This window comes from Drosophila sechellia, chromosome 3R (assembly GCF_004382195.2).
Source record: "Drosophila sechellia strain sech25 chromosome 3R, ASM438219v1, whole genome shotgun sequence".
Classification (NCBI taxonomy): Eukaryota; Metazoa; Arthropoda; class Insecta; order Diptera; family Drosophilidae; genus Drosophila; species Drosophila sechellia.
In genome coordinates this window covers 12,061,919-12,084,660 of record NC_045952.1, presented here as the reverse complement: position 1 = coordinate 12,084,660, position 22,742 = coordinate 12,061,919, and the positions used below count along the sequence as shown (strand labels likewise).

The window sequence follows — 22,742 nt, the reverse complement described above, 5'->3', positions numbered from 1 at the left end:
ACTGCATCCTGAATCCTGCATTTGCCTGTCGCTGACGCACGTACGAAGGACACCGGGGAGCCAAGCCGGCGCGCAGACGAGCAGCCGAGCACAAGGACGACACACGTCACGGCAAAAGTTAAAAGTTTGCCATCAATGTTTGCATTTCAAGTTTCACTCCTGGCTGGCAGTTCATTTTGCGCTGCGCATAGACGTCCTTGACAGGATGACAGGGATGATTGCGGGCCAGCTGCACTGGCTGTTTCCGCACTTTTATGCACTACTTTAAATGAAAATTTAATTTTCCTCTTATGCGTTCGCTTTAAGCACAGCTAATGAAAATGCTGAGTGGCTGTCTTAAAGCTCAGGAATTTGATTTTAGCCCGCAAAACTTTTCGCACAGCTCAAAGACAAGCAGCAGGTGCGCTTATAAATAAAAGTTTCTCGAGATTATTATGGCTGAAATATGCTTCGCAGCACAATATTAATAATAAAGTGGGCGTGAATCATGTCTTAAAATTGAGCTAGATCTAATATGGGAAAACTTTCTGCATTATTAATACTTTAAATTAAAGGAAAACGAAACGAACTTTAACTTGTTAACTGTCATTTTGGTTTCCTGCCTACCTGATCAATCAAATCGCTTGGCCAAATTCCAAGTGAATCATTTCAGCTCAATCCTTTCCAACGCCCACCCAATCAGTCAATCATTCCAATCGAGCCCAAAAGATTTAGTCTTTCAGTAAAAATTCAATTGAGCTTTGACCACAAACTGAACCGAGTAACCGAGTCTTTGAACCCCGAAATGCCAGCTTGCCCTGCTGTTTTTGCAATTCTGAACTGCAAAACTCCGGCAAGTTGGCAAATTAGATGAATCTCTGGGAGAATGAACAAGACCCAAGTGTGGCGGCAAAGTTAGTTGATGTTGCAGCCGGCGAAACTTCAATTCCCCGATCAGGTGCGGACCCATTTTGGTTGTCCTGGGAAATGGGGGATGAAGTTGGACTCCGGATCCTTGAGTTTGCCCAGCATTTTCTGCTCTCTGGGGTGTTTGCCAACTGTTTAGCCGTTGTTTGTTGTACGTGTTGTCGTCGTGTTGTACGCACGTAAACGATGCCAAGTCGAGTATTTATTACGCTCACAACTTGACATAATTCCCCTTTTCTTGGGCGAAGTGGGTGGCAGGCTGATGCTGACTGAGCTGATGCAGCACTTGAACTAATGCCATCGATATAGATTTATAACCCCGTTGTCACGTATGTGTGTGCGAGTACGTTCAATTGCCAGCACCATCATCATTATCATCGTCGTCAGGATCAGGAGAGGCGGCAAAATACATTGGAGTCGACAGGACTGCCAGCAAGTTGGGCAGAAGAGAACAAGTTGCGACTTAACAACTTCATCAGCTGGCTGCGCACTTAGTTTAGCTGACAGCCTATATATATGTATATATAAGCGAGTATATATTTTTGTATGTGCTCACAATAAGATTTCTTAGCGCATTAAGCGGCAGTATCAACAGGAGCGGGGAAAACACAACAAATAAATGCCATTAGCAGCCAACAAACTGTAAGCCAAAATGGCGCCATCAACGCGAAAATAATACGGAAAATGCGGCGTTAATGGCAACGATGATAGAATAGGGCGGGGTGGCGAGCGGTGAAAGCCGGGAAACCCGGGAAACGCGGATAAGAATGAGACAGAGGGCACCCATGTGAAGGCAAACGATGTTATGATTATGATTATTATGTTGCTATTAGATTAAGAGCAATTTTAACTTTTTCCGCTCGCTCACAAAGGCCTTCCGCTCGCCCTTTTCCAGGACTCATTTTCCCGCTCACCTCCCCCGCATTTTCCGTTGCTTACATTCTATTTTTTTTTCGTGCGTCAACGCCTTCCGTTTGGCTTTGGCTTACGACACTTGAGGCCCAAGTCCCTCCTTTAATCGCCATCCCCATCCCATCTGTGTAAGTTCTAACTTTGGCACACCCCGCCGGACAGAGTTACTCCTTCATTGTTTCTGGCCCGGGTCTTAGCCACGCTTAATTGGTTGGCTTTTATTACTTGGCAAGTGCTGCAAGCGCATAATTTGCGACGACGAGGAACAGTGGGCCAACTCGAAGATTAGGCAAATTTCATGGATGGCTTAACGAAGCAGTTCCTGGGGTTTCTTAGCAGATCTATTAATTAGGATAGCACAAGACGACAGACGCTCGACAAAAAGTAATAGTCTATTTATCTTATTTATTTATGCAGAAATTGTGCACTGAAGTGATAAATAATATACGACGGAGTTGATTAAATAATCTTCGAAATACTTCATAGAAGGAATTTCATTTTATTCATAATAAAATGTATAATTTTGGGAAATGGTCCAAAGTTGGTTTTTATCGAAAATTTCCACCAGGTAATCTACAAACATTTACTTTACATTTCTTGTAAATATTCTGGAATATCTGGGATATTTTGCTTTTTATTTGCCTCCATACTTTCTTGTTCCCGGGTGCGTGAACAGAGAAATCTTTTTTTAATTAAATAAGCATCCGTGGATTAGGTGTAGGGGGCATCAGAGGCACCGGCATCGCAGTCATGCTGCCTGCCTCACTTCGCACCTTCAACATAGTCTGCAACAAGGCCACGCCCACGGGCGACGCCCCGACCCATGTTACCACCCACCGACAGGAGGCGCGCGTGCCTTTGGTAGTTTGCGGCGCCATTTTAGCGCGAAATGAATTTAAATTGTTTGCCGGCGTTTCCTGCATTAAGGGCAGCTTCCTCCTTTCGAAGACCCTGCTGCTTTTACTTCTTCTTTTTCAGCGTAGAAGTAGAAAAACGAAATTACTTAATTACAACAATTATTATATGGAACGGCCCTAAAAACTTCCCAGTGAGGGGGGGTGGGGATGGGGTTTGCTGTAGGCGACCTGCTGCTGCTGTTGTCTGTTAATTTAATTAAACATTTTCACACCTTCCGACTGATACATTGGACCATATAACAGCCATTTGGTGCCTTTGTCTTGGAATTTTAGGTGTTAATTTCCTGTTCCGTGGATGCAAAAAACAACAAGTGCAGCGAGTCGGCTCTAATAAAAATAATTGCCATGGGCAGACTGGCAGCAGCAGCAGTGGAAAATTACAAGACACAAAGGACCTCGGCTCGGAGTTTTATGCCATGGAAAATTGCATGCGAAATAATTGAAAAGCATCGACTGCAGCTTTGTCCTGCTCCTTGCTGCTCCTTTGGATCCTTTGGGTAGATAAAGTTTCCTTGCAGCACCGAAATAATAGCAGCAAAAGTGGTTGTAAATATTTTGTGCCCGCCATTCGCCAGCAGCAGCAGCTTCTCAGCCCGCAGCGTGACAAAATGCTGCGAAAAGTCATTTTTCAGCTAAATGAATTTGCGCCAACTGCGCAAAAAACAACGCCCAAAAAAGTAGCTTAACTGGAAAACGGAAATTGGGGAATTCGCGAGAGGGGCATAGAGATGTGACCCAAGGAAATGGCTTGCCACTGGTCGTCGCCAACCAGTTTCCTGTGGGTCAGCGGCAAGTTCAATGGGCAACTAATGAGGCGACCTTTAGATTGCTTTTCACTACTAACTTCGAAACTTTCCATTGCAGGTCCTCCAGGTCCGCCCGGTCCACCGGGAAAACGAGGGAAGCGCGGCAAGAAAGGAGATAGCGGCGAGAAGGGCGATCCGGTAAGTAGCAGTTGAGAACAGGAAATGGAGTCCATGTGCTCAAGGAACTTCCAATTGGAAGTTGACACTCTGATTCGAAACATATTAAACAAATTGTACATGACTAAAAAATTAATCGGTAACTTCAGATATGCTTTCTTCGTGTTGATACTAAGTAAATGATTCATATTTAAAGACACAATAGGTCGACCTAACTAAACTTGAACTAAAAACACGTTCTTATGTAACTGGTATAATGGTACTAAACATCTTCTAATGAAGTTGCAATTCCGAGCATTGCAATGGGAAAAATTTAAACCAAATGTGTAGAAGCTGAAGATGGTTTTATTATTTAAGTTAACCATTAAACATTTCTCGTTATCCAGGGCCTAAATGGCATCAGTGGGGAGAAGGGAGCGGCGGGCAAGCCCGGAGACAAGGGCCAGAAGGGCGATGTCGGCCACCCCGGCATGGATGTCTTCCAAACCGTGAAGGTAAGTCGGAGTCCCAGCTCCGTCGCCACTTTCAGCTCTCGAAATCCGCTAAGGCTGCTGCAATTCTTGGCTACAAATTAAATAGAGTCTAACCAGATCCAAATTGCTTTGCATTCCTAGGGTCTGAAGAGATCGGTGACAACGCTGCATGGCGGCACGCTGGGCTATGCGGAGATAGTTGCTGTTAAGGTATTGCCACCACCCACTCATCAACCGTACTCTTTGCCACTTGGGCTCCCCTTTCCTCGTTACACTTTAGACGTTGGCATGGTCAAGACCATTTTTCAGGGGCCAAATGCAGATGGCCCAGAGATGGCAGCCCGTAGCATACAACAAATTATTTGCAACTTGTTGTCCTTGGCTGAGTCGCTCGGTCTCTGGATTTGTCCTTCTGGTCCAGTCATCGTAGTCCTCTCGTTCTTTTACTTAGTTGTGTAGAGTTGTGTTTATTGTCTCGCTTCATTCTCGTTTGTAATGCTTTTAAGTTGTCTCCTGTCTGTTGTCCTGTTGTGCTGCTGCCTTGGCTCTTTTGTTTAAACTGCGCCATAAATTTGTTGCAACATCGTAGTTTGGTAGACTTTCCCTTCCCTCTTTCTTTTCCTTTGGCAGCGGCAAGTGTTCGGACAGATCCCTTGGTAGTTTTTAATGGAATTTCCATCCTATTTGTTTCGTAGTTTTGAGTTACCCTTTAAGAACATTTAATTTACATTATTTGCTTTTAATTTGGCTTATCTAGCTTTTGCAGCAGCTGAAACTAACTTTATTTTGATGATTTATTAACCATTGTTTTTGAATAACCCATTTGGTTTTTTAATATATTTTTATGTTTACATTAAAACTTGTTGTTTTGGTTGGTATGGTTGACGCTGTAAGGACTTGCAAGAAGCAGGCGTCAATGTATCCGCTTCCACAGTCATTCAGCTGAAGGTGAGTTGTCTTGCACCTCCTTTGTCTCAGCATGTCCTGTGTTTAGTTTATATCCTGCACGAGCCCCACCCTCGGTCAACTCGACGGGAGATCCTGAGCTAATAAACATGTTTCCTCGTCCTCACAGGGAGAGCCCGGTGAGCCGGGTCCGCCAGGACCTCCGGGCGAAGCGGGCCAGCCGGGTGTGCCGGGCGAGCGAGGACCACCGGGCGAAACCGGAGCGCAAGGACCGCAGGGCGAGGCCGGACAGCCAGGAGTCGCAGGACCGCCCGGCGTGGCCGGTGCACCTGGCACGAAGGTGAGTTTTTGCCGGTGATTCACCGAAAATAGCGTACATGAGAGCAAAGAAGAAAACCGAAACAAAAGGCGCAGATAAGGACGCACACACCCATAACAATAACGAGATTCTGGGGAGGAAGATGTCACCAGGATTAATGCATTATTTGTATCTGTTGGATAAACACGGCTACGACTTAAGTGACGCCCAGTGATTCGCTGTCATCCTGTCGGGTCGGGTCGTCCTCTTTTGTTCTGTCGACTTTCCCATTTACTTGATGTCGTTATGTTGGGTGCGGGTCTCGGGTTTTCCGCAGTATTTATCGTTTATTTATGCATTAAGGCTGTCTGACTCTCGGTTTTCCACTTAATTTCCACAATGACTCACTCACCCTCTGGCGGCTGACTTCTTTCCAGGGCGACAAGGGCGATCGAGGCGATCGTGGACTAACCACAACCATCAAGGGTGACGAGTTCCCCACTGGCATCATCGAGGGTCCGCCGGGACCAGCGGGACCACCTGGTAAGTGCCAGCTGAAGGCGCGTGTGTTTGTTTGTGCTTGCATCATCCAACAGCCACTTAACGCATTCGGATATACAGATACACAGATTTAGATACAAAGATACTTGTTGTACAGCTCGGGCATCGAATCGATGGATCGTTCGATGAGTTTTTGAAGTGTGGCCACGCGGCTGCGGGTCGCCTAATTTATTGTCATCCGCAACTGGGAAATGCTCTCACAGCTCACACAGAGTATGGTCACATGGAACACGAAATATAGACCCAATGCCCCCATCCTCGATTAATTGAGCCATTGACTAGCGCAGTGTCCCATTAGTTGTGCCTTTATTTTTGGTCGACTCGCCTAAATGGAAATCAGAGCGGCATCGCTCGCTCTTCACATATTTCCCCTCGGTTTTTTATGACCTCACACATATTTTAAATATTTTATTCGATGACTCTGCCATATTTGGAAATTTTAAAATTTCATTTTCCGCTGCTGCATTTTGCTATAACTTTTACGACCTTTGCTGTTCGCCCAGTTCGGACTTCAACGTCAATTAAATGCGCATAGAAATGTTGGGAGTTTGGCATTCCGCCCACAACAACAATGGAATTTCCATTCGGCTCACTTTTATGATCCGGCCCCAACACATTTCTGCACTTTATACGAATTTAATACACGAAAATAGACCCAAAAACATGCCGTTCCAAAATAGTTGAAACGAGCACGGGAATCAAATACAAATCTAGTGATTCTCGTAAAAATTTGTAGACCCCGAGAACTTGTGGCACTGGCCGCAGTCGTAAAAATGCAACTTTATGTCATTTATGTTGCTTTTAGCGGCTCATTAGCATGACTACCATCGAGTTGGAGTACAACAATATGGGATTGGATGCGATGGAGTGGGTTGGATTGGGTTAGTTCCCGATCTCAGTGGGACAGCTTGTACTATTGTTTTACTAGGGGCACTCAGTGCGTCCAATAAATAAGCAATCGTACGAGTTCAGGCTGATGGATGCGGTAGATGGATTGATGGCCCATAAAATTGTTGTCCGGATGACACTGGAAATTTCTTTAACCCAATGATGGATTGCGGATTGATGGTGTTGATGATCCGTCGCTGAGGTTTTATTGGGAGAATAGAATTTTAATTCAATTTCGGTTCTGGTATTCTCACTTTAATGCCCCGCAATTACGCCCACTTGAAATTACGTTTAACACAACATTGAATGTCCATTAACCAAATTGGCTTTAAAATCCAGCAATAAAGTCTTAAATTAATTTATTTTAAATTACATAAAAGTATATGATGTCTCGCATTGCTTTATGGACTTATCCGTGTTGAGATACCTGTTGGGAATCATGGATTAAGTTACTCTAATATACAAGAACTAGAACAACTAGGACATTAAATATTTTAATTTAATTGTTTACACCAAATTCATTAATTATAATGTATACAAAAGGTGTGAAGGTCTGAATGTGAATTATACTTTACTTATTATTTAACTTTTCCGTGATTGAGTGCCCCTAGTGCCTTTGAGAATTCGTAGGCCAGCAAGCAACGCCATCAATTAAGCGCTTTGCTGCGGTTTGAGCAGCCCGCATCATTACGAGTACCCACGCCCATCTGCCCCTCCGCCCATCCACCCTCCCGCGTGTGCCACCTCCCCGTGCCACTTACCCCTCGTCCACTGTCCCTCCTTTCCACCAACTTATCAGTGGCTGGCATCAAAGTGCTTCGATGTCGCAGTGGCATTTCGATGTGATTGCGATGACGATGCTCGTGTTGCCGGCCCATTGTTGCTGGAGTTCTTGCTGGAAGATCTGATGCTGCGATATCTGTCGGCAGTAGCAATTGCAGCTTCAGTTGCATTCGATTACTTCCGCCGAGCTGTAGGCTCGAACTCCATCCACTTTTCCCTGGTGCGTTGATGGACACGAAATTGCAATTTATTTTTCCCCAAATTCAGCTGAAAGAACCGGGCTACCCAGGGGACACAACTTCGGCTTGATTTGAATAAATGGAACGTCATTTGTTTCCGGCATTCCCAGCGTCTGGTCTCGACGGCTCTGCTCAGTTTGGCCTGGCTTATCTTATCGGGCCCGTAATTAGTTAAGCTTTCTTTGTGTGTGGACTTGGCAGCCCTGGGCAATTGGATGTGTCGCCTTCAGGCGGAAAATGCCGGTCCATCTCGTCTCGGAAAATCTCAGTGCGGGCAGCAGAGCTGGCTGGCAGAAAACAAAAGCTATAGACCCAGCTCTAATATAAAAAATTCAATTTATTTCATGATTTATTTGAATTTCATTTCATTTGGTTTTTTGCCTGATTGCATTGCGTCTTCGGGCGGCAGCTTCCGTTCTATGAAATTAAAACTTATCTCGGGCATTTCATCTGCCAGCGCAAACAAAATAAACACTAAGCCGCCCGACCGGCAATCCAATATCCTGGACACAATAAATCCAAAATTCAGCTTGGATCCTGACTGCTTTGGCTGGCCATAGTCTGTGTATATAGTTTTTATAATGTTTGTTGCAATTGTCGACTGAAATGCTTAACGTTGAATTATGCATGCATAAATAGAAAACTTCAGGCCAGACAATGGGGCTTGCGGACAAATGCTTTACAAACAAATGGGAGGCGACATCGGAGGATCTCTCTGTGCTGGCAGAACCGGTAAATTTATGCTCTCCGCAGGACGAGGTCCTTTTGCGTTGAACAGCAATTTTACGAACTTAATAAATTCACTATATCTTTCATGCCCTCGCCCATTTTGACAAGCCGCACAATTGGATTTATCTACGATATGAGACCCCTCCCTTCCCTTTGCTGTTGGCTGCGCAAATGGTCTGGTTTCATGGTCATGCCAAACAAACCCAAAAAAAAGGCAATTTCTCATTATTCTAACTAAACAGGTTGGTCGTCGGCCGCACAGTGGGCCAAAGGTCAGAATTTAGCCATCTCGGCTTAGGAACAAAGCACGCAAATTGAGCGAATGGCCTCGCGTTTAGCTAGATTGTAAATTCTCAGGACGGGATCTTATGATGAGCGCATATTAGATTTGCTGCAAGCCGGATCTGGGGTATTTGCTCCATATACACAGATCCAATTTCTGCCGAAGAATGCGAGTCCTTGGCGGTGGAATAAATAAGGTCTGTTTCTGCAGCTGCCAGCAAAAGTGCAGCTTATGCATATTAAATTGTTATTCTGCTTCTGTTTGCATTCCAATTTCAATTGTATCGGAGTGACGTCGAAGGGAAATTTATGGCAATGTTATATATATACATTGGTATATGTACATAGAATACTATTAAGTGGGTCAAGTCGTTGCCGTCATTAGCATAGGATGAAGCTGGGGCCTTGAACTATTTGCCACCGACGACCATTTACCATTGACTTGCGACCACTGTGAACTCGGGGCATTTCATTCGCTGGCGATAAACAATTTGCATTGCCAACTAAGCCCCGACCATCGTTAAACCATCAAAAGCCTGTCCGTCCCTTATCATCAACCAGTTGAACAAATTGCTGACCAAAACCAACAAAATCGGGCATAAGGGGTGTAGCGGAAAGGCGGCATTATTGAGCTCTCGGTGCTCTATAATTACAAAGGCCACGCCCACTGTTTGCACAACACTTGCGGGCGCATCCGAATCTGTATCTGTATCTGTGTCTGTACTTCTATATATATATATATGGGATCTGTGTATCTGTGTAACCGAATATATTCATGGCAGTGTTTGCTCGCATTTTGAAATCTGTCACTAGAAGCGATTCGCTGAAATTAACATTTTGTGAACAGGTCCGCCTGGAGAACCGGGAGCTCGAGGAGAACCGGGACCCATTGGACCAGCAGGACCTCCCGGCGAGAAAGGACCGCGCGGCAAGCGAGGCAAGCGGGTGAGTAATCAACACGCCACAAAAAGCTGAACAAAACAGGAAAAAAAAATCGAAAAAAAACCTGATTCCACTCGATTTTTAATTAGAAACTCAACGGCGCAGGCCATAAATTGAGTTCGAAAACAAGAAGTGTATTATCATGTAAATTACTTCTGTACAAATGCGTGGGCGTGTGCGTTAATTTTATGCTAATCTGTAAATACTAGTGACGCCGCGGGTGTAAATATCCACATATATATGCCTACATAATATACCAACATAGTAGAAGGGTAAACCCAAAACTTGTCCTTCCGCATGGCTTCACCTGCATGTTGGCAGTCGGTGTAATGAGCATGTTTACACGGCTGCGGAGAACGTGTTACTTAACTCATTACAGCAAGTGCGAGTCCTGCCTGCGATACAGTTACCAGTTTTGTGTGGAGCGAAACTTTGACGAGCTGCCAAAGGGAGATACGAAAAATAAAAGTATCTGTCAGATACTTATACTTCTGGCAACAACACCCCCCAAAAAACTATGTATTTCGCCTGCTAATCTGGTCTCTTCGGATTTTTGGCGGCGCCTCCCTGGAAATACTTGTGCCATATCGAAGGCATTTATCTAGTACTATCTCGTCGTTATGGTTCTGCCCCCCAAGAAAATGTCAACAGTTCCTAAGATACTTAACATTTTTATTGGCACTCCAAGTGGCGGCAGCTGTTGCCGCCCTTTTGACGTGTTGATGGATGCGCGATTCTTCGGGGCGATGGCGGATGGAATTTTCATTTCATTTCGCTGCCTTTCTTTTTTGCGCATATATGAATATGTGTGGCCAGCACGTGTTTGTGTGCGCCATGAAAAATGCATAAGCGCCGCCGGCGAAGATGCTACGCCACGGATGAGTTTCCTCGCATCCAGCTGGGGGTTTGGCTTCGGGTTCCGTTCTGTTCTGTCTGTTCCGCTCCGTTCTGTGTTTATGTATTATGCTGCTCAACCAGTGCGCAAACATTTGCGCATTTTGCCCATTTTCACGTAGACAACTGGTCGATGGGGGGTTCCAAGGAAAGCGTTCTGATTATTGTGCAGCAAAGTCAAAGTCACGGCAGCCGCTGTTGCCTCCGTTGTTGTTGCTTTTCTAATAACGCGTAATGCCAAAAAGAAACGGCTGCAGGCATTTGGCCAATACAAACCGACTTCCAATACGCCCAGCAGCGAAACAACAAACGGAAAACGCGGCGGCAACGTGCTGAACTTCTTTTATGGGTTCAAAGCCAGCGAGGGTAGATTCAGCACTTGATGGCAAAGAAAAGCTCACCAGATAATGAGATGAGAAACAAAAAGACATTAAAGACATCGAGCTGGAAATAAAAGCGTTATCTACAGAAATACCTATGGTAGGAATATTAATTTCATTTTCATGAATAAACTCTGCTGACTTTATATATTAAATGTACATCCTGCGGATAATCCGAATAAACAAATTTTCAAAGTTTTAAACAATGAAAATCTGCAATAATTCCACCACATAACAGAAGGCAAAAATGTCAAGCTTTCAAATGAATGTATATACATAATATTTCACAAGCACGTTGGCATTAAATTCATTTAAAGAGTTGTGCACATGTTTTAGTAAGAATATTTAAATTCCAGTCCAGTTGCGAAAGCTACACGCTTGCAGACAAAAATTTGGAATGCATTTTTTGTCCAATTGAAAATAGTTTTTCGAAATAAGAAAACTTATTAAGCATTTCATAAAACTTTTCGATCTTACCCAGCTGCCAGGCGGCTAGCGAGTTTCAATGAGCCGATTATATTGAGCCCCCAGCCCCCCGCACACTGGAAAGTTCCCCAATCCAGCGAGCTGCAGCAACGTGATGTCAAAACAAATGAAAGTCATAAGCAAACGGCTTCTGCCTGTGGGCCGACTTCTTTGGAAAACAAACAAAAGTTTCGGCAACAACAGATATAACTATATATTCGCACTCATGCGCCGCACCGCAGGCAGTGCAAGGCATAAAAAATGATTTGCAACAATTGCCGTCGACTTCGGTGGAAACGTGACGCCTTCCAGGCAGCTAGTTGATTTTTCATCGATCGATTTCCCTGCGAAAAGAAAAGCCTATGAAAATAATGATAATTATGTGAGTAGCTGGAGCTGCATCGGTGGGAATTGTGTGCCTGCATTTCCCAAATTTGGCCCATTGGGAGGTGAAAAGCTCTACCATAATTAGTTCAGCAAATCGTAAAAAGTGTCTGGCCTATTTTTGAAAAACATATATCCATTGCTCGTCAACAGCATCTGGCTTTGGCTAAAATCATTTTTCCATTTTTCCTCCTAGAGTTTTTTTTTTGGGGTATTATTGCCTAGCCGTCGGCGTCATAAAAAAAGCATAACGCAATTGCTGGCATTATAAATTTGACATGTTATTTTCGTCGCCTCGTCAGAATAAAATGCTCGTATAGATTGCCACATGCCAGGGGCAAGGTGTGGGGGCAAGACGAGGGGGGATTCTGATGACGGGTTGGCATATGAAATGAATTCGATGTGTGTAGTGAGGCGTGAGGCAGCAATGTACAAGGAGCCGATGATTGTGTGCCCTATATTCAGAGCGAAAACCAATGGGCAATGGGCAAACTAAGCCCAGTGACAAATGCAAAGTAAGTCAGCTGTCAGAAAAATCCATGAATAATCCGGCCAGCTACGAAAGCTATATGCCCCTTGGCTATAGGGTATCCAAAAAAAAAAAAGATTTCTGCCCGCAGCACAAACACGAGTTTTACGAGCGGGCATCGTATTAAAAATTTAAATTAATATTAAAGCGACTGTGTCATGGCTCGATTTAGCAGTTGCAGATTTGCACTTTCCGCATCCATATATCCCGGTTTAATAAAGTTGAAACGATAAGTCAGTTGGGGGGATGGAGATGTGGATGTGGGTTAGTTGACAGCAATCTCAGCCAGAAGAAACTGTTTGTGAAGCGTTTATGTCAAATTTATGCTAATGTATTTTACAATCGTTGCTCAGCCAAGGCCCATGTCAAGTTTGTTGTCTTTTTGGGCCCTTCACATCAGCATAAATTTAACACCCCACCCGCACCGGCTTTCCTTCGCTTTGCTTATCAACCAAAAAGTTTTCCCGAGCCGGCTGCGACTTCGTCTAAGTAAATGGAGTCATAAAAATTGCGAAAGTCGCTAAAAAAAAAAGAAAAGAGGAAAACTTGTCAATTCGCTACACGTCACACTGTCTCCGCCCCGATGGAAATGCGATCCCAGAAACGTTGCAGAAGGAGAGCTTGGCACACTTTCCTCGGCAAATCAAAGACTTAAGGTTGCTTACACGGAAATCCAAATGGGCCAGGACCTTTTCATGCAAGTGTGTGTCTGTATCCTGCACGTATGTACATATTTATGTATGTTTGTACATCCATACACATATCTTCATGTCTGCCACTCAAAGGGTTCATCGCTGTGGCTGCCACTTGGCCAATTCGTTGGTTGTCGGGTGTTGCCTAAACGACGCAATAAGCTTAGCACTTTCACCACCGAACTCCGGATCCTGGGCTCATTGCCTGGATTTTCATTGCTTCAGCTTGAGTGGAGACGACTTTCTCTTTCTCCGTTCCTTGGCCGATTTTACCCGATTTTCTGATTTTCCGATTTGATAAGCGCCATCCAGCCCAAATGGCTAGCCAGCAATGTGGATGTGTGCTTACGTCATTGTTCATTGAAATATGTGCCGCATGCAAATTTCGCCTTCTTTGTGCGCAATTTTCCAATTTTCCTTGTCTGCGGCAATTATTTGCGGTCAGCGTCCATATATCTTATATTGAATGCGAGAGAAGGCCCGATTGTGTACGGGTCTGAAAAGCCGGAAAAAAACCCGGTCAAGCGTGGGACACGCCGCAGGACACGCGTGGGTGGGTACACACACATAGATGTACACATGTACATGCATGCATGTGGGTGTGCGGGTAATGTCCTGGCCCCAAGGGTGTGCGTAACTTTTATTTTATGGCCGCTGATGATGAGAGCGTTGCGGGAGTCACAAAAGCGATTGAATAAAGAAATCCGGGCTCACCCACGGAATCAGTAACGCGACGACAATGGGGGTCAGAACCCCCAATGCCCCGCCCACTGAACTTCCTTTCCTTTGCCAACTCCCACTTCCAGTTTCAACCAAGTTAGTCGGCCTCATAGAAATTTATAGGCACGCGTGTTACATTGACGTGGGTTTGGGGTCGCCAGAGCTGGAAATTCAAGATGGGGTGTTTGTGGGGGTTTGGGTCAGGCAGAGAAGAATGCGGAATGAGATGAAGAAAGTGGAAAGGGGAGCTGTGCATGCAAAAGTAGCAAAATTATACGAAACCAACGCGCTCTGCCAACCTAAAAACCAAACAACCAACCACACAAATGCCAACTGCTGCCATCTTGGCATTGATGTGGAACTGTTGTCGTCGAATACGATGGCAAGGAGCAGCAGCAGCAGGAGCAGCAGCAGCAGGAGCAGCAGCAGCAGCGGAGGCAAAACGACGAAATCTTTAACAACGATTTCCCTAAATACTTCCGAATTTCATACATATTACAATATCACGGCAACCGGAGAAACCGCAGCTACATTGTTAGGGGCGAAACGAAATCACGCGAAATTTTTACAAGAGGACTTGACTTCCTCCTCTTGAGATTTTGGCACAGTGGGTGTTGCGAATAGAATTCTACACCCCACTGAATTTTCTATAAATAAAATATATTCTCAAAAGACGAGAATATATGTAAGGATTTTATTTTGAAAGCGACGCTTATAAACTGAAAATTAAAGCTTTTATGAATGACAGAGGTGGAAGGAAGGTAATTGGGTAATCTACTTTTCGTTATAATAGTTTACTTCCTTTCTGTACTTCGAAATGCCAATTATAAACTGAAAAGTATTCATTTATGAATGTCAAAGGGAAAATGTAATTGGGCATTTTACTTTTCGTGCTGATGGAGTTATGATAGTTTAGCTCATGATTTTTGCAGTCTTGCAATTTCTTACAGTATTTTTAGCTGGTTTTTATTCTTGAGCTTGAGTAACAAAGTTTATCAGTACTTATTTCATAACTTGGAAATCAAAAAAACTTTATTTTAATAGGGCTATTAGAGTTGGGAGATCGAAAACTGTAATCGCTTCCGTATTTGTAATTTTTATGATAGTTTTATAGTTTATCTACTCTATAAAGACTGTGTTGCATAACGAAAGCAATCATCTCAGATTGTTTATAGTTCCGCCTTCTATCGCCCAAATCGCCCATTGTAATCGGTATCAATGCGAGGCGGAACGTATTACGAATTTAATGCGCTCGCGTACTTCCAAGGAACTTCCCCTCGGCCACCGTCGAATATTTTGTAAACTTTTGCGGCAAACGCGCAACGCATTACACGCCATGAAGTGCCGGGATTTTGGCCGGAGTTCACGGAGTACACGGAATATGTGGGTGTATGTGAGCCGGAAACGGGCTGCAAAACTTTCACCTCAGGTGGTGGGCGGATGGGGCGATGGGCCGATGGGATGATGGGCGGAACGGGACGCTTGGTCGTTCAGTGCGCTTTTTTCCGCCATTTCCCGCTCCCACTGGCTGTTGTTATGGCTCGGGAAAAATATGAAATTTCAAAGAAGGGAAAAACTGCCGGGAAAAATGAAAAATTGTGAAAAATATGCGCGCACGCAGGGCACCAGCGGCACATGTTGTACTTGAAGGCGAGTATCCCGATGAGGTCCCGTCCTTCTGCCCCTGGTACTACGCCTTGGTCCTTCTGGTCGCCATCCTGCCATTCGCCGTTCTATCTGGTTCGCATTCAGCGACATCCGCAAAAGGTCGCGTGGAGATCAAAATGATTTTCAATTTAACGCGTTTACGTGCGGCCATTTGTCTGTTTTCCTTCTCCGGTTTTCTGCCAGCTTTAAATGTAAAAACTTCGCCGGATGCATACTGGGAGAAATCCACACGTAACGACATACCATCAGAGATGGGGCAATTAATTTACAATTACAATTTACATTGACAACTAAAACGTACGCAAAAAAAGGTGGTGCGCCCGATAGCATGCAGTTAAAAAACGCCATGACTGCGGAATTGGAAAATTCATTTGCCTCGTCATTTGTGCGTTAAATTGGAAGGCGTTTGTGCAAATATTTTCGATATTTACGCATAATTTAAGAGGACCTTCCCACGCAAATAGATATATACACATATGCTCGTATGTGACGGTGTTTGGGTGCTTTGAAAATTAAATTCTACCCGAGGCGCTCGCCCGCACAAATATTGATACATTCTAATGAATTTCCTTATACACACATACTTACGCCCCCGCAAGCCGATTGGTTTTTGGGCTCTCGAAAAGGCAGATCCTGAAACACAGTGCGTTTTCATTCTGATGTTTTTTTCCATCGGATATCGCAGTTAGACAGCTGAGCCAACATTCGTCCTTGCGAGCCGGGCCCCACAAACATCTGCTCAATTCACTTGCCGCTTTCCGCATCTGTATCTGTATCTGTATCCGTATCTCTTATTTATGTTATTTATGTTGGCTTTAAAAGCCTTTAAACCCCGACTGCCGCTTTCCTTTGGCAACTTGCGTTACTGGGTTTTGCGATCATCGTTAAGCACTCGGCTTTAATTCAAATCGCTTTAATTGCTCTACAAATGGCCAAGGCAGAACGGAGAAGGAAACCCTGGCGGATTCCCCCTATTCCGCATTAGGAATAATGTGCCAAAGTTGCTAACAAAGCGCCAACTGACGCAGAAGCTGGCATCCTTGCACACACACACACACACGCAGGAGGAACACACCTGCTCAGGAGCCACATGCAGATCAGAGCTCCTGGGGCAAAAAGAAAATGGCAAGAGGGAAAAAGTTGAAATTGGGAAGTGCATTTGCGGCGAAAAGGAAGGGACTTCTGCCTCACCGTCCTTAGACCACAGTTATCTTTGCCGCCTCGTCCTTTTGTCTGTCGCCATTTCTCAGGACGAACAACTTGTGCATATGCCAAGCCACATCCTGTCCGTATAAGTGTGCGTTAAGCGCTTACATTGTTATGCCTTCTCGCTGATGCCGTTGTCCTTATGCTGTTTTGCTGTTGTTGCCGGGTTTTAATAACTGTAAGTACGCCACTTCCTGTGACAGAAGAAAATGTAATTGTTGCACATGCCCGGGCATGCCGCAAGGAAATTACACTTCCGCAGGGACAAAGATATAGACACAGATACATATGCAAGTACAGTTGCAGATACAGATACAGGATCAATTGCGTAATGCCCGGATAGAGTTGAACAACTGAACGTAATACATATGCACAATCAAAGGACTAAACGGATACTCTCAATCTGATTTCCTGCATTATTACTAGGGGAGCAAGTTTTCTAAATTCAACGAAGGACTCAGCTTTAATACCGAGCTGAGGCCCACTTTATATCCAACTGGATTTGGGCCCAAATGCGATTGAATATCTTAGCAAACGACAAGTGTGTCTATTTACTTGAGCCACATGTGTAAGTGGTTTTCCCTATTTGCCTTTATTCTAGCCATTTTCCATGGCTCCTTAACATATTCACTCGTTGTTTTAGCGGGAGTTTGCCTTTTATGTCGCTTAGCATTCGCCTAATAGGGGTTTTTGTTTGGGTGCAATGCGGTCTGAAAGCCCCCGCCTTCCAAAACTTTTGGTAATTTCCCGCCAGCCACAATGCACTGAAGAAAAGCACTTCATAGACAAGAAAGCCTTTACAATGAAAGACTTTAATAAGGCATAGCTATTTTAGGTGCCTTACCATTCTTCATTAGTTATAAAAAATTATAATAAAACTGCAACCTTTAAACTTTTGCAACCTTTATCTTCTGACTGCTCAGACTAAATCCCGACTTAATACATTTATTTCGAAATGCTTTACCCTGAGCAGTGCACGTTTAAGCCCCATCGAAACTTTGGACTTTATGTATTTTTTGGGGCTTGCCTGGTTGTCTGTGCCTAACAAATTTGCCCCGAAGCGTGCACATTAACCCACCAAAAAAACACGGCTAAAAAAAAAGAATTAATTGTCTTTCGCAATGCACTCACTCACTTACAAACACATGCGCGCACACAATGGCAAGGGCCAAAGAGCACCCACACACTCGAACGGGGGGCACTCACACATAGGCACTCGAAGCACGTAGAGAAGTCGCTGTCGCTGACTTGACTTTATTTTCGACTCTCGTAAGGCCCCGTACCAGCCCGGCTCACCCACCAGAGCTCCACGGGCTTAAAGATTTTCTATGCAGCCATTGTCTCAACGGGATGCGAAGTGTGGGCGACGGGGAGGTGGTGGTGGTGGTGTTGGTGCGATGGCACGGATGCTCCAACTTGCACTTAACACAATTTCGTGGCACACAAAAGACTTTCGCTGCGGAACAGCCACCAGAACACGCCGCACCACCACGAAAACCGCCCCATCCAAATCCCAATCCTCTCCTGTGGGCGAACTTTTTTTCCTTACCTGCGAATTACGCGCCGCTTTTGTTTTCCCCATCAAAGCGTGTAAAACGAGCGCGTGCAACGCCTCGGGCGGTGCCACGTGGCATAAATTAATCTTCCCACTAAATTTGCCATCTTCTCTTCTCCAACCCTTGCACTCACACACGCACTTGTAATGCGCGCAGATATTTGGACCCGGAGGCACCAAAATAGACGAAGACTACGACGATCCGCCGGTGACACTGCTGCGAGGTCCACCTGGACCGCCAGGAATCGCTGGAAAGGATGGACGCGATGGACGGGACGGCAGTAAGGGAGAACCTGGTGAGCCAGGAGAGCCCGGATCTTTGGGTCCACGAGGATTGGACGGACTGCCCGGTGAGCCGGGCATCGAAGGACCACCGGGACTGCCGGGATACCAGGGTCCACCAGGAGAAAAGGGAGATCGCGGGGATATTGGCCCACCTGGATTGATGGGTCCCCCGGGCTTACCAGGTCCTCCAGGTTACCCTGGCGTCAAGGGGGACAAGGGCGATCGTGGTGACTCGGTAAGTACAGTCTGAGTTCAGTTCTTTAAGGATGTATGCTATCTAGCTATCGTGACCTTATACCTATATATAATCCTATTTTGAGCATTAATAATCCCAACTCCCTTACAGTACCGCAAAATGCGTCGTCGCCAGGATGACGGGATGTCCGATGCCCCCCACATGCCCACCATCGAATATGTAAGCCACAGTATTTCACCCACCACCTTGTGGATTTATCCAACCTGATGTAATTTCCTTCGCAGTTATATGGCCCCCCGGGACCTCCAGGACCGATGGGTCCACCAGGACACACCGGCAGTCAGGGAGAACGCGGCTTGGACGGTCGCAAGGGGGATGCGGTAAGAGTCAATAGGCCAGATATCTCTAGATATGCATCTCTAAATCTGCTTTAAATCTCGTTGGCAGGGTGAAAAGGGACACAAGGGAGATCAGGGACCTATGGGACTGCCGGTAAGTGGCAAAATAGCCCAAAGTTTAGCCCGTAATTATAATGAAATGATATAATTGCAGGGTCCGATGGGCATGAGAGGCGAGTCAGGACCTTCTGGGCCCTCTGGAAAGGCTGGCATACCGGTAAATTTCAATTGAACACTGGAAACCCGTGCGGTTTTGTATTTATTTTGTTACATCACCAAAATTGGGGCTATTATCCCGCTTAGCTAGTCGTAACCCTCCTGGCTTTTGTTACTTTCGTACTCGTGGATCTCGTTACTAAACGTTTTGACTAACCCAATTATGTGTTCTCATCTCTCTTTCTTTTTCTACTTGAAACAGGTGTGGGGCGACTACTAATACTAGTTAAAAGGCAGTCCCTATTAAAAAATATAACCAGCACTCATTGCGCCAAAGTCGATATGAAATGCGACTTGAAATAAAACCATTCAAAACTCACGCACACGCACACCCACACCAAAACACACTCATACACTCACACACAAACGAACAGAAAGTCCTTAAGTTGAAAAACTCAATTTAATCAAAGCAAAACAATGTTCAAAGTTAAGAGGCCGCGCAACGCTTGTCAAATGTGCTCAGTTAACGTCTATGCATAGATATATATAAATTTGTATATGACAGGCGTACTACTATATGTATATCAATTTGTACAAAACGCACCCATGTACAGAAAATCAAATTTGAAATAGCAGCATGTCAGTGCCGAGTAAGCAAATCAATAAGTTGCACAAGGCAAAGAACCGAAACTGAACGAGCCCCCTCCACTCAAGCCGCATGAGAAAAAAATTAATATTCATATCATTTAAAATGCCCCAAGAGTCAAATAAGTATTTATGTATACAATAAAATAGCGCAAACAAACGTGCGTCTACAAAAGCGTATTTACAAACATCAATCAATCGAATCAACTAACACACACTTTGAACCCAAACCCACACTAGCATGCACACTCACTCCCACTTACACTGCCACCAACACACACACACATCAAACAGTTGTACAACAAACCAACTAACAAGTATGCAATGCAAATATTTTAATTGCATTTCATTCGCCGCCGTTCTATGCGAAGCAATTGCAGCAGGAGCAGGAAAGCCGCTTGAAAATGCATAAATCATACGCACCGTGGTACGTGAAAATATCATGCGATGGGATGTACTGAATTTCAAGTGATTCCCCGAGTGCAAAGCAATAATTTCTGGATTATTACAAGGCCAAGTCGCAATCATCGGCAATTAGCCACAAGTGACTTAATTACTTGCTTAATCAGATTATTCTTAACAGTTGAACCGAATGAGTCCTTTCCACTTATGCTGCGTCTGCTCCTGCTGCATTTTGCATTGTCTTAGGTGCCGTCCATGGGCTATGTCTGAATATTCGAATAGAACTCGTTCATACAAAGCATTATTGCCAAAGCTTCAATGTGAAACACAAGGCTAAGGGCAGAGAAATCCCATAAGTGTGTGTTTAAATAAGGAATTGTGCTAATTAAAGGTGTCGAAACAAAAGAATTGTAAGATATTTTCATTCAGAACTCTCTTGATGTCTACAATTAATAAGTACAGGCACACAAAATCCACATAAAAGATGTTTATACATACACGGCAACGTACTCTAATATCGATAACAAAGAGCTATCCAAACCAATTGTGCATATTTTTCAGTGTTAATGAATACAACTTCAATAAACAAGCAAATGTGCAGAAACTAGTTAGGCGAAAGATGAATTCTATAGTCGATAGCTGATGCTTTTCAATTGAGAACCAAGCTTGAAAAAGCTTCGAAGCTGGAGATTCTCTCCTGAAATGCGAAATAAAAAACAATAAATACATAATCTTACCACAAGTATGTATCCTATTGGTTTCATGGACATCTCAAACAATGTAACGCAAAACAATTCTATTTATACAACAACAAAAATGAATGCATAAATTAAAATTTACGAGTAACTGCAGCATTTTCAATTTCAACGCTCAAACTAGGCAAAGGACGAATAAAACGCCCTGAAAATCAAACATAATCAATGCAAATGAAATAATGCCATGGAAGTATGATAATAAAAGTATATATACGAGTATATATACTGCCATTTGACGGCCTCAGCCCTGCATATTTTCGCATAAATGTTGAATGCGAATTATCGAATATGCAAATGGCAAATGGAAATGTTTGCAGCTTTAATGTTTACTCAAACGGCATCGAAAATCAGAAAGAATGTGTCAATTTGTTTTCAATTAGATGTGTCTCGTTGTTGTAATAATCCCAAATGGAAAACAAAATACACAGGCAAATTGCATGTCAATTTTCATTTAATCCACTAAATGTCAAACAACCCCAAATGTGTACATAAGCGGTAACGGTAAAGAACGTAACTTAATCGTAATTAATTATTAATTTTTTCTATCCCTTTTGACCTCTCAACGTGTTTACTTGCATCTAGCTCTCTCTTTATATAGATACTTGTCATCTGTACTATCTCTAGATTCTCTCACTTAATAACTACAAACTCAACTTTCTCGATCAATAGGCTAGAATAATGAATTGTGTTTTTGCGATTAAAACCTAACATTAACTCAATAAATATCTATATCGTATATGGGTAGACGAACGAAAGGTTAAACCCCAAATAAGCCGCTAATTTTAAGTGTACATTTGTTAATTACCCAATAAACATGAGGAGTTTGCAAACGAACAAAAAATATACAAATAAATATATATTTACGTGTATTTATGTCTATATTCATGCATATATCAAAATGTCGATGTTCGAGTGCATTATCCCAGAACAAACACAAAATGAAATATTTTTATCCGTGCTGCTGCATTTCAAATGTATGATTCGAATAAAATTGAAACGAATGTGAATTCTGGCATGTGCGAACGTTCGATGGAATGACTAGAATGACCGAATTGTAAAATGGCTAAACGAAACTAACATAATTTTCGAATTAATTATGCATTTCCAATAAAGTGATGGTTTTTTACTAAAACAATGTCCGCAGGACATCTAATGCTTATTTTCGAGGCAGAATTTCCACTTCACGCCGCCGAGCTAACCACACGCTTTTCCCATTCTCTTGTTTTTCTTTCATTTGCTGCAGGGTCCTCCGGGCTTGGATGGCATGAAGGTATTTTTCCCGAAACAGCCGCTGATGTGAAAACAATATGGTAATAACCGATCTGTTTTCTGTGTTCGCAGGGCGCCCAGGGCGAGACGGGACACAAGGGGGAGCGCGGGGATCCGGGACTGCCGGTAAGCAACTGCAGGAATTAACTGCCCGTAGGATATTTCCGTAGAAAGTGCTCTTCTACTCCGTGTGGTCGCTAATTTTGTGTATTCTCTTTCTCCATTTTTATTGTTTTTACCTCTGTTTGCATGCGTATCTCTCTTTCTTGGCGTCGTTCACTACCTATATGCACAACTCTCGAACACCCCTCAACCACTTTTGACCTCTGACCCCCTGACAACACCACCCTCCCCCCATTCACCCCGTTAAATACTCGAACACAC

At 44.0% G+C, this 22,742-nt stretch overlaps 1 protein-coding gene across 22 annotated transcripts in view; it reads left to right on the top strand.

The window, feature by feature from the left end:
• LOC6616864 (collagen alpha chain CG42342) overlaps positions 1 to 22,742 on the top strand; it is a 68,186-nt gene that overhangs the window by 43,468 nt on the left and 1,976 nt on the right. For 5 of the 22 annotated variants that reach the window (XM_032723610.1, XM_032723609.1, XM_032723604.1 and 2 more), the window contains exons 3-16: positions 3,600 to 3,679; positions 4,045 to 4,152; positions 4,273 to 4,341; positions 5,026 to 5,079; positions 5,207 to 5,377; positions 5,773 to 5,878; positions 9,665 to 9,762; positions 18,410 to 18,772; positions 18,884 to 18,952; positions 19,018 to 19,113; positions 19,181 to 19,225; positions 19,286 to 19,348; positions 22,333 to 22,359; positions 22,431 to 22,484. In XM_032723610.1, coding sequence (XP_032579501.1) covers positions 3,600 to 3,679; positions 4,045 to 4,152; positions 4,273 to 4,341; positions 5,026 to 5,079; positions 5,207 to 5,377; positions 5,773 to 5,878; positions 9,665 to 9,762; positions 18,410 to 18,772; positions 18,884 to 18,952; positions 19,018 to 19,113; positions 19,181 to 19,225; positions 19,286 to 19,348; positions 22,333 to 22,359; positions 22,431 to 22,484 — 1,403 coding nt within the window. Of the gene's footprint in view, positions 1 to 3,599; positions 3,680 to 4,044; positions 4,153 to 4,272; positions 4,342 to 5,025; positions 5,080 to 5,206; positions 5,378 to 5,772; positions 5,879 to 9,664; positions 9,763 to 18,409; positions 18,773 to 18,883; positions 18,953 to 19,017; positions 19,114 to 19,180; positions 19,226 to 19,285; positions 19,349 to 19,549; positions 22,222 to 22,332; positions 22,360 to 22,430; positions 22,485 to 22,742 lie in introns of those variants that run through there. The other 17 variants (XM_032723612.1, XM_032723611.1, XM_032723606.1 and 14 more) reach the window with 12 other exon arrangements.